The sequence below is a fragment of the Corythoichthys intestinalis genome, chromosome 14 (assembly GCF_030265065.1).
Source record: "Corythoichthys intestinalis isolate RoL2023-P3 chromosome 14, ASM3026506v1, whole genome shotgun sequence".
NCBI classification, from domain to species: domain Eukaryota; kingdom Metazoa; phylum Chordata; class Actinopteri; order Syngnathiformes; family Syngnathidae; genus Corythoichthys; species Corythoichthys intestinalis.
Genome location: NC_080408.1, coordinates 12,732,146 through 12,744,598, shown reverse-complemented (window position 1 = coordinate 12,744,598; position 12,453 = coordinate 12,732,146). Strand labels below are relative to the sequence as shown.

General features: G+C 38.4%; 1 protein-coding gene across 6 annotated transcripts in view; it reads left to right on the top strand.

Moving 5' to 3' along the window:
- Nucleotides 1-12,453, top strand: part of LOC130929692 (RNA-binding Raly-like protein) — a 208,670-nt gene that overhangs the window by 64,344 nt on the left and 131,873 nt on the right. For 2 of the 6 annotated variants that reach the window (XM_057857084.1, XM_057857077.1), the window contains exon 1: nt 9,203-9,317. The exons of 3 other annotated variants lie outside the window; for them this stretch is intronic. In XM_057857084.1, coding sequence (XP_057713067.1) covers nt 9,304-9,317 — 14 coding nt within the window. In that variant the 5' untranslated portion in view covers nt 9,203-9,303. Of the gene's footprint in view, nt 1-9,199; nt 9,318-12,453 lie in introns of those variants that run through there. One more of the 6 variants, XM_057857079.1, reaches the window with a different exon arrangement.

Below are 12,453 nucleotides of genomic sequence, written 5' to 3'. Positions count from 1 at the left end.
GCATCCAAAAGCAGCACAATGTGGCATTTTACTTCGCGAGTTTAGGCAGCAATAAGCAATTGTTGAACACGCTACACATTTGGAAAGATTCCAATGACGTCATCACTGCGAGCCGGCAAACCATGGCGCCAACTAACCGTCAAAATATGTAGTAAATATTATAAAATATTGCCATTGATTTAACATTTTATGTGTTTCTAACAACATATTTTAGTACAAGAGAACAATTGTGGTTTATTAGAGCCTACATGTATTTAAGGTAGAGGATCACTTATAAGCACTTCAAATGCAATAATTATGAGTTAAGTGAGTTTAGTTCTTAACGTGTCTGTCCCACCGAATTATTTGTAAACAAGAATAAAGTAGTAGAAAAATGCTTGGCTTTATTAAATGCTTCATTGAGTGAGTCCACTCAAATCCGCTCAAGCTGCTCACTTACAGACAATGTGTTGCCACAGCAACTGTTCAACAAGTTAAACGATGATTGACACATGCGGCGCTTTGAAGTTTGTGTCTCTGTCAACATCAAACCCAAACATCTGTCAATGTTTCGGTGTTTCGGTGTCCATAGCCCATAATGCAATGTGGACACCTTGCAGCTTATAGTCAGCTTTTGGATAAATAACGATGGTGTTCTTGTAAAATTTGTGGGTGCAGCAGGATTGAATATGCTGCATTATCGTGTACGGGGCGCCATTTGTAAAGGAGCACATGCCGAAAGTTAGAACAACATTTTCTCACATTTAGCGCCACACAGTGATTAAAATGGTGTGAAATTTTTAGAGTCACTTTTTTTTTTTTTGCACATTCACAACATTATTTAGCAACTTAAATATTTTTTTTAAATAAGAAGTTTTGGACCTGATCGTTTAAATCCAGAACTAAATATTTAATTTAAATCTTAAATTTATATCCTAAATGTTAAATCAGGAAACGGTCGGAACTAAATATTTAGCTTAATATGCAAATTCACATGACTGGAGACCGAAAGTAACAAAATAAAAGCTGGCGGAGCAGCTCAGACTGTCTGTTTACGTTGCTTGAAAATGAATAAAACCTACTCATCGGTGGCAGTCTGCTCTTGGACGAGAGTAATTGTGATAAAAACAATAAATAGGTAAAATACATATTTAGGAGAAACTATTTAAAGAGTATTTTGTGTGCTCCAGCTTTTATTTTGTTACTTCCGGTCTCCAGTCATGTGAATCTACATATTCAGCTAAATATTTAGTTCCAACCGTTTCCAGATTTAGCATTTAGGATATAGGATATGAATTTAAGATTTAAACTATATATTTAAGTTCTGTATTTAAAAATTCAGGTCCAAAACTTCTTATTTAAAAATGAATATTTAGGTTGCTAAATAATGTTGTAAATGTGCAAAAAAAGTGACTTCACACCACGTTTTCAACACTGTGTGGCGCTTAATGTGAGAAATGTTGTCGGAATTTTCAGCATGTGCTGCTTTATAAACGGCGCCCCATAAACGTGAGCATGTAAAACTTGTTTTTTTCACCAACCAATCCGTACCCAACCATGTAGAGTTCGATTTATTCTTTTACACTGAGGACCCTGGCGCTTGGTGAACCAGCCTGGATGCTTCATCTCAGCTCATATCTAATATGAACGAATCAGTGTCCACCTGCCAGCCCTGCCAGTTATTTCTCTGTGTGTCTTTTTTCGTTATTGTGACAACCAGTGTTGTTAATAACGGCGTTACAATATAACGGCGTTACTAACGGCGTTATTTTTTTCAGTAGTGGGTAATCTAATTAATTACTTTTCTCATCGTGGCAACGCCGTTACCGTTACTGAGGACGGAAAGGCATGCGTTACTATGCGTTACTATACTGGTCGAAAAGTCTGAGGGAGACGGACTCACCGAGACGACAGAGCAGAGCAGGAGTGGGGAGAGGCAAGAAAGTTGTGACGCCGAGCAGACGCGATGCTAGGTAGCTCCAATAATACATGTTGTAGCCGATAGCCTACAAACTACGCCCGCATGTTATGGTAGATATGGTAGACATGGTAGATATCACATGTACTGTATATAGATATAACTAGATGCAAAATGACAGACATTGCACTAAATGCGTTAGTAGACAGCCGCCATCTTGAAGCAGTAGACTTTTTAGGACGGCTCTGTTGTAGAGAACCTTCCTAGCGAACCTAAGTAACTTTTTATATAAAATACTTCTAAATCGGCAAAATCTTGACTTGAATCTATCTTTAAATGATGAAACAGTTTTAAAACTTTCATATGTCGAAAGTAGAGAGAAGGGAACTAATGCAATAATGGGAGCAATTCTAAACTTTTAACAGTTGATCCAGGGTAAAGAGTAAATTAGGGTAAAGAATTGGGCTCGGGCCAATTGTACCAAAAACCTTCACAAAAAACTTCACATAGTGTGGCCAATGTTTTTTTTTTTTTTGAGGGAAAAAAAAAAGTTATTATCACCAATTACTTTGCCAAGTAACTAATTACTCTTACATTCAGGTAATTGAGTTACTAACGCAATTACTTTTTGGGAGAAGTAATTTGTAACTATAATTAATTACTTTTTTTCAGTAAGATTAACAACACTGGTGACAACTGACAATGAACTACAATATAAGTATTCAAAACATGCCTGTTCTACTTTCTTTCCCGCCTTTGCTGGCTGGGGTGTTTTCTGTCAGTTTGCCAGCAGACTTTTTTTTCTCAGGCTTTGAGGATCTCAAAGACTTACAAACATGGCAAAAGATTTGCTTCTGATGTGTATTTCCATATTTGGTTTAATTGAGTTTGAAGACAAGCCTTTTTTCGTGATGTTTTTTGAAAGCACATTAACAGCAGACGCTGACAAATGGACAGAGAGGGTTGAAATGCTTAGACATTAAGTGTACCTGCACACAGTGTTGAAAAAAAGGGCTCTTAAATATTTTACTGTTTTTAGTTATGGCGGAAAGCACTCAAGTTCCGCTCTCAGAACCCCAATTTGGCCAATTTTCAAAATTGTCCTATATGCATGTGTGATACATCATTGGAAAGCTTAAAATCTCAATTTCCTGGGGGAAGAAAAATTATGAACTGGAGGGCATTAAAAAAAAAAAAGAAAGAAACAGCAAAACCCTACCTGGAGGTGAGAGCATGTGAGAGCAGAATTAAAGACGCCACGATTTTAGTGAGATATTATCCCGTACCTATTGTGACGTAATTTGTTCAAAAGTTTAAAATATGCGAGTGAATTTTTTTTTAAAGTATCTATTTTTTTTTTTAACGTAATATTAGACATCAATTAATGATTCTAAGCTAAAAATGACAGGAATTTCAAATAATAAATACTACGACTTACTTTCTTTTTATAGCTGGGTTGAAACAAAAGCGGTTGCGCAATGTCAGTAAACGGGGGTTTCCAGGGTAAAACTGACAAATCAAAAATAGTTCGGGGGCTTATTGTGCCATAAATCTGCTATGGCAGCATATAGACACATTGTTCTATCAAACACAACAGCTCTTTTGGTTTAAAATACAGCAGTTTATTTTAAAGAGAGGTGCAAGAGCAGAAACGGCTTTTTCAGCCTTGTCTGTGTTTTCCGCCCTATATATGGTTCACATGATTATTATATTTATCTGTGTTCTCATCTTACTAAATCGTGAGGTGTCTCAAAACTTTTGACTGCTGGTGTACAGCACTTTTTGTTCAGCTGTTGAGGAATTGGATTGGATTGCAAAGTCATTTCCGAAGATTAGAATGCTTATAGTCTTGCTGGTATAAAAAAAAAGCACAATATACGATATTTATGCAGTATTTTGTTTATGAATTACTGTAGCCGTATATTTCTTGTAATATTTGCATTTTAGTCTTCACATTCTGTGTTTAAAAAAGTGACATTCGAAGGTCGTGTAGTATTCGCCTTTGTTCTTAGAAAATAACTTATTTTTCTAAAATTACTGATTATTCTTGTCACGGTGGGGGGCCCCCCACAAAAGTTGACTCAAATGCACGAGACAAGGGGAGAGATGCAGGTTTCAATGAAAGTTTTATTTTCCAATATCAAAAGAAACTTTCAAAAGAAACTTTTTCAGCATAAAAAAAAAAAAAAGTGAGTTGGCTTACCTCTGCTCGTCGATGGCGTCACCCACGTGTTCAAATCCGTCACTATCTTCACTCGAGGACTCTTCCGAAGAAGATGATGATGACGAATTTGGACCATCCTCTTCCTCAAGTTGATTAAAAAGCACGATTGCTTGCGCTAAATTTAGTTTTCCGTTCATTCTCAAAGTCACACAAAGTCGCTCGGTCGATCCAAACGGCCGTCGCTCGCCACCTCGCTGCTTCAGAACACTCCTCCCTCTCGTTCGGTGGAACCTCGTACGGCAGTTATATTTATTAAAAAAAAAAAAAACAACACATTTTGTGCTTCCACTGTGACTTTGAAAGGGTTCGTTTGATTTGTGGTTTTTTTCATGGAGCTTCCGTTTTGAAAAAGGACAAGAAATTATGGAAATATAGACATAAACAAATGATCCATGCAGCGTTTTATTGTTTTTTTGAGAGGACAATAAAACTATAAAACTTAAATGACAATATCTCACGTTTTAGTTGGTCGATTGACTTCAAATAATAACGAGAGTAAACCGCAACTTCCGCACTTTAAAACGAGACCAACCAACGGCATGTGGGTGACGTAATTAAAACGTGAGGGCGCTTCAAAGACGACGTGCGCTGAGGCGTCCTTCGGCTCTCAAGGGTTAATTACACAAATTAGAGAAGCATCGCATGATTTTTTTAAAGGGTGCCAATACCTTTGTCTGGCCCATTTATGGAGTTTTGTGTAAAATGATAATGATTTAAAAAATGTGTCCATTTTCTTTTGTGTTTTTTCATTGCAAGTGGAAAAAAATGAAGATATTACTACCATAGCATTTGTAACTGTAATCCTTTTCTGGGAGAAATTGAGCATTATCTGACAGAATTGCAGGGGTTACAATACTTTTAGCCAGCAGTGTAACAACAAAAGATCATGGGCATTGTAGACTTAGAACAAAAACATGACAAGAAAAAAATTTAACTGAAGTGTTTTAGCTTTCTACAGTTTCTCTGACAAGAATGACGCACTGGCACAAGACGAGGAACAAGAGTGGAATAAAAGAACTAAGGCTAACTGACAAAGTGTACACATAGGAACAAAAGGAACCCACCAAAATAAAACAGGATGTGAACCAACATAAATCAAAGACGATGATGCGTAACAATTCTTTTCTTTACTACTCTCTTAATTTTATCATTACAAAAGTAAATTTCATAGATTGCCATATTGACTTGTACAACTTATAAAATCATCACTTACATTCAAAAAAAGAATCCTGGTCTGAATTTCTTGACTTATTTTTGACCTCTTAAGATACTGCGTTTAATGAAGTGGCTGGCGAGTGTAGTCTCCATTAATATGTTTTTAGCGTAGTGAAAAGTGGCGACAAAAGATTTGACGAGTTAAAAGATTTGTTAGATGTCTCATAAATGCCTCATGAGCCCACAACACATGGGACAAAGATCACATCTTTTTATTCTAAGCCATTGGGCTTTGGCGATTCTGAGCAAAAGTTGAAAAAGAAAAATGTTAAAAACAACACACATTTCAGACCCAAACAGTGTGCGTTTCAGGGCGATTCTTATTTGGAGTTACTTTAATTTGATGCCAAAACATCTCGTATATTTAAGGGTGAGCAAAGCTTGTTAGAACAGATGGAATTTGCGATGAATAAAGTAGCGCTTGTAGGATGATTAAAGAGAAAATAACACTCAACTCCGCCTCAGGCTCTTCATGCTCCTCTTGCTGCTCCTGGTGTTGGTGAGGAGCAAGCAGATGATGGAGATGGAATGTTTTGGGGGGGATAAAAAGATTGAAAAGCTTCAGGGAAATAAACGAAAATGAGAACGCAGTCATGGAAAGTACAGATACACTAACATAAGTGAACATGGAAGGAAATACGGAGTTTTAACTCAACCTTTTGCACTCTTCTACAAAATGAGTGTGGTTCTGGTATTTGTGAGGAAAATTTGTGGGTGGATAGGTAAATGGAAGGATAGATAAATTGAGTGGTGAATGGAACAATGGATGGACAGTAGTTGAGTGTTTAACTGGAAAAAAAAAAAACTGATAAAGAAAATATTAATTTTGGTGATCTAAAGTTCCGCTCTGAAGACCCCCCAATTTGGCCAACTTTCAAAATTGTCCTATATGCATGTGTGATACATCAGTGAAAAGCTTAAAATCTCAATTTCCTGGGGGAAGAAATTTTTGAACAGGAAGGCATTTTAAAACAGAAAAAACAATTTAAACACTAAGCCTGCAAGCAGGACTGAACGGGCCCTCGCAATCTAGCGCAACTCGGACGTCACGCAACTCGGACAGTGTGCAGGTCAGGGTGGTGGCAGATCATCCTCTCTAATCATCTCATTAGAACCTAACATGCTCGAAAGCCGCCTCTTTACATTCACACACCTAAAAGATAAAAACTCCTATTGGAGAGAGTACTACAAAAAAGGAGCCACTACTGAGGTTTGCAGCCAAGCCCTTATTCAAAACCAAAATTAAACTTCTAACTGGGCCAATTCGACCAAGTGTGCCAAATTCTGTGGCTCTATAAGCTGCCTGAGTCTCTGAAAAAAAAAAAAAAAAAAAGTCCTTTTTATGGCGAACAAAGGGTCGTCACGGCAACAGACAGAGACATGTGGACATGGGCCGTAAAATAAGTATTTCAAAAAGTCTTGAAACTACAATGACCAACCTGAAAAGAACTGGACATGTATTGGAAAAAAGAGTGACTTTCTATTGCCACTAGTTGGCGCTGTAGGGTTGTTGCAAATGACCCCTACAGGACCCTTCAGAGTATGACTCAACAAGCACGAGATGTTTGGCGCAGATATGTTGTAGATCTTCCAAGTTGTGACTGTTCAAAACTTGTGCTGAGACGAAATAGCTTTAGTCATTTTCACTTCTCCTGTTGGACCCTTCTGCTTCAACCAAACCTCAGTATTTTTCATCAGGCACCTGAACACGTCTTATGGCTCCCCTGATTCAGGTTTCAGGTGAATAGATTTTTTTTCCTTGGAGGAGGAGCCTGTTTCGTAAAAAAAGGCATTACCTGTTCCCACTAGGGGGCGCTAGGCCTAATGGGTAATATTTCAATGCACTCGTGTTAAGGGTGGGATCCCACACATACATGCCAGATATGAAAAAGATTGAACGTTGTGTCAAGGAGCTACGGTATTAGTCATTTACTGAATTTGTCATTTTGCCGAAAAAATGGCCGACTTTGGCACCACGCCCAGATCAGACCCATGAATAAAAAACGCACCATTTTGAAAATTTTAGATCTCCTATGTCTCCCGAATGGTCTCACCAATTTTGAAGATGATCCAACTAACTCCCTCTGTGACAAGGTCTCAAATGTGTACCTGTTAACTGATAAAAATTTCACATTCGATCCAAAATACCCGATTTCCTGTTTGGTTTGGAATATGGGTTCAAGAGACTTTTTGGATCAGTTTTGCACAAGGTATCGACTCCCAAAATGTCATTGTTCTACGTTAAAAAAACCTATTAGGAAACGCCTTTTTGAAAAATTCAAGGGGGTGCTACTGAGCCATTTTGTTACATTTTTTTGTAATGTCGCAAGATTATCGAAATCCACGCAAAGCCGCATGTACAGTGGGGAGAACAAGTGTTTGATACACTGCCGATTTTGCTGGTTTTCCCACTTGCAAAGCATGTAGAGGTCTGTAATTTGTATCATAAGTTCTCTTCAACTGTGAGGGACGGAATCTAATACAAAAAAACAGAAAATCACGTTGTATGATTTTTAAATAATAAATTTGCATTTAATTGCATGAAATAAGTATTTGATACATCACAAAAATTGAACTTAATATTTGGTACAGAAACCTTTGTTTGCTATTACTGATACCAAACGTTTCCTGTAGTCGTTGACAAGGTTTGCACACACTGCAGCAGGGATTTTGGCCCACTCCTCCATGCAGATCTTCTCCAGAGCCTTCAGGTTTTGGGGCTGCTGCCGGGCAACACAGACTTTCAGCTCCCTCCATAGATTTTCTATCGGGTTCAGATATGGTGACTGGCTAGGCCACTCCAGGACCTTAAGGTGCTTCTTACAGAGCCATCTTACAGAGCTCTTTAGTTGCCTTGGCTGTGTGCTTTGGGTCGTTGTCATGCTGGAAGACCCAGCCACGATCCATCTTCAGGGCTCTCACTGAAGGAAGGAGGTTGTCAGCCAAGATCTGGCGATACATAGCCCCATCCATCCTCCCCTCAATATCGTGCAGTCATCCTGTACCCTTGGCAGAGAAGCAGCCCCAAAAAATGATGTTTCCTCCTCCATGTTTCACGGTTGGGATGGTGTTCTTGGGTTTGTACTCATCCTTCTTTTTCCTCCAAACACGACGAGCCGAGTTTAGACCAAAAAGTTCAATTTTGGTCTCATCCGACCACATGACCTTCTTCCATTGCTCCTCTGGATCATCCAGATGGTCAGTGGCAAACTTCAGACGTGTCTGGACATGCACTGGCTTCAGCAGCGGGACCTTGCATGCACTGTAGGATTTTAATCCATGACAGCGTAATGTGTTTCCAATGGTTTTCTTCGAGACTGTGGTTCCAGCTCTCTTCAGATCATTGACCAGGTCCTGCCAAGTAGTTCTGGGCTGATCCCTCACCTTCCTCATGATCAGTGATGCCCCACGAGGTGAGATATTGCATGGAGCCCCAGAACGAGGCAGATTGACCGTCAACTTGAACTTCTTCCATTTTCTAATAATCGCTCCAACAGTTGTTGCCTTCTCACCAAGCTGCTTGCTGATTTTCCTGTAGCCCATCCCAGCCTTGTGCAGGTCTATTATTTTATCCCTGATGTCCTTACACAGCTCTTTGGTCTTGGCCATTGGGGAGAGGTTGGAGTTTGTTTGTTTGAGCATGTGAACAGGTGTCTTTTATACAGGTAACAAGTTCAAACAGGTGCAGTTACTTCCGGTAATGAGTGGAGAACAGGAGGGGTTCTTAAAAAAGAACTGAGCGCCGAAGTATTTACTAGTTGGTAATGTATCAAATACTTATTTCATGCAGTTAAATACAAATGTATTATTTAAAAATTATACAATGTGATTTTCTGGATTTTTGTATTAGATTCCGTCCCTCACAGTTGAAGAGAACTTATGATGCAAATTACAGACCTCTACATGGCTTGCAAGTGGGAAAACCAGCAAAATCGGCAGTGTATCAAATACTTGTTCTCCCCACTGTATGTGCAAAATCTGGTGAGTTTTCGTGCATGTTCAGACCTCCAAATGTAAACTGTACTACAAATGGATAAAAATTTCACATTCGATCCAAAATACCCGATTTTCTGTTGGATTTGGAAAATGGGTGCAAGAGACTTTTTGGATAAGTTTTGCACAAGGTACGGACTCCCCAAATTTCATTGCTCTACGTTGAAAAAACACAATAGGAAAGGCCTTTTTTTAAACTCCTTTCTGTCGCCACTAGTTGGCACTGTAAAGTTGATGCAAAAGACCCCTACAAGACCCTTCAGGGTATGACTCTCAACAAGCACGGGAAGTTTGGCGCAGATATGTTGTAGATCTGCCGAGTTATGACTGTTCAAAGTTTTTTGCGAGACAAATTGTTGACGGTCATTTTCACTTTCCTGTTTGGACCCCTCCGCTTCAAAGAAAGCCTCAATATTTTTCATCAGGCATCTGAACACATGTCTTAGGGCTTCCCTGATGCAGGTTTGAGGTCAACAGATTTTTTTCTCTTGGAGGAGGAATCTGTCTCGTAAAAAAAGGGGGCGCTAGGCCTAATGGGTAATATTTCAATGCACTCGTGTTAAGGGTTGGATACCGCACATACATGCCAGATATGAAAAAGATTGAACGTTGTGTCAAGGAGCGATTAGTCATATACTGAATTTGTCATTTTGCCGAAAAAATGGCCGACTTTGGCACAACGCCCAGGTCAGACCCGTGAATGAAAAGGCTCCATTTTAAAAACTTAAGATCTCATATGTCTCCTGAACAGTCTCACCAATTTTGAAGAATTATGAAGATATCTTTCCTCCTTTTTTTCCCCTTTTTGTAAAAAAAAAAAAAAAAAAACGGATTCAAGTCAACTCATGCATCTGCAGGCTCCATGAGAAAAAAAACAGGATTTAGCAGGGGTTATAGATATTAGAGCGCTTATTACACTTTTTTTTTTCTTTTTTACAAATTTGAAAAAAACGTTTCTAAGACCGTATTTTTCAAATTTTGTGATTCTCTGACAATTGCTTCATATTGCAGGCATTAAAGGGTTTTAAGGTGTTCCATGATTTTTTTAATAGTTTCCACTACACTGCCAAAACATAAAAAAAAAATTGTGATCAAATGTATACTGTTGTGTCTACATATAATTGACAAAATATGCGCTACAACACACTCAACTTTTGTTTAGAATTAGCTTATCTTTGCCACATGATTGGATGATCTGCCTGAGGCTGAATCCCTTTTTGATTGACAGCAAAATCAATGAATCAGTGATCTTGTTGTATTAACACCCGCGACAGGCGTTTTTCAATCTTCATTCCGTTGTTCTGAGTCGAACCGGAGTCTTTCATAATCATCCTGGTGACACTTGCTTTGTTAAAAACGACTACCGAAAAATCAAGTTTATTTCTGGTGGGTTTTTTTTATAAATTGCAGCAGCTTGTGTTTGGAGACTTGACTTCTGGCACTGTAGTTTCTTTCTTTCCCTACACAAAGCAGTCACAGACGGACACACTTTGAGCTTCCCTTCGTTGATATACCAGCATCCACCACTGCTATTCTGTATATAGACAGATTGACGTAAATATATTGTTGGATTAGAATTAAAGATGTCCCGATCGATCGGGTCCGATTACGTCATTTTCAAAGTATCGGAATCGGCAAAAAAATATCGGACATGCCTTTTTTTAATATATATATATTTTTTAATTAAATCGTTTTCTAATTGTATTTAACGTTACAGACAAAATGTCTTACACTCATCCAGAGTCTTTAGTTTTGGCTAAAGTAGGGCTATCAAATTTATCGCGTTAACGGCGATAATTAATTTTTTAATGCAATTAACGCATGAGCTGCACGACCCACTCACGCATTATCACGTTCAATGTATAATGGCGCCATTTTACCTATACGTAGAGCTAAAAGGCAGCGTAAAATGAGTAGAGTGAATTTGGGCAGCCTTTGGAGTTTTTTTTAATTGGCTAAAGCCTTACAATCCCTCTCTCAACAATTAGAAATATCGTGGGAAGCAGTGTGGGGAAGAAAGGTAGTTGTTGATCTTTTTCTTAACACCCTATGTTATTTCCCAACGCAGAGAAAATATATGAATTGGTGGCACTACGCACAGTCATGGTTGTACTTCCCATCATGCATTTGGGCAGAACAGTTAAATGGCTACAGTATCATTTACTGAAAGCTAAAAAAAATACACTAGATGGCAATATTTAGTCACAATATACAAAGTCACATTTATCCTTTAAGAATTACAAGTCTTTCTATTTGTGGATCCCTCTCACTGAAAGAATGTTAATAATGTAAATGCCATCTTGAGGATTTATTGTCATAATAAACAAATACAGTACTTATGTACTGTATGTTGAATGTATATATTCGTCCGACTTTTATTCATTTTTCTTAATGCATTGCCAAAATGTATATGATCGGGAAAAATTATCGGGAATGATTGGAATTGAATTGGGGGATTAAAAAAAAAAAAAAGCAATCAGATTGGGAAATATCGGGATCGGCAGATACTCACACTAAAACGATCGGATCGGGAGCAAAAAAACATGATCGGAACAACCCTAATTAGAATGCATTTTTGCTCTGCCCCCTTTACACCTGACAGCTATGGGTTGCTCACTTTCCCATAATGCATGGCTTTCCAATCATATTTTAAAATGTCCATTGAGAGTTTAGATAATCTGCGTGTAACTTGTCAAAAATAAAAAGGAAAAGTACAAAAGAGATATATTCAATAAAAGTGATATGAACCAAAGAATTAACTATTCTAATTAGCATACAAACGTTGAATGCACATGATCACTTTTTCACACTTCCTTCTTTTCAGCTGCTAATTAACGAGTAGAGGCGTTCTCCGTAAGCCCTTTGTGCTCAGCATGGGCTTCAATTCACCGACTCCCGGCTTTGTCCAATTAAGTCTGCTTAAATGTGCTCATGCTTGCATAATCAACCGTCTAATGACCTCGCCGCTCGCAACCGCAGGCTTTGTCGGACTTTTTGCTCTCGCAAACTTTTAGGTTAATCAACTCCATAAAGCTGCCGTTGTCTTCCATTGTATGTGTATGTGGTTTTAATGTAAGAACCTGTGGTAGGCTATTCTAAAGGGAAATCTCCTGTAGAGAATATT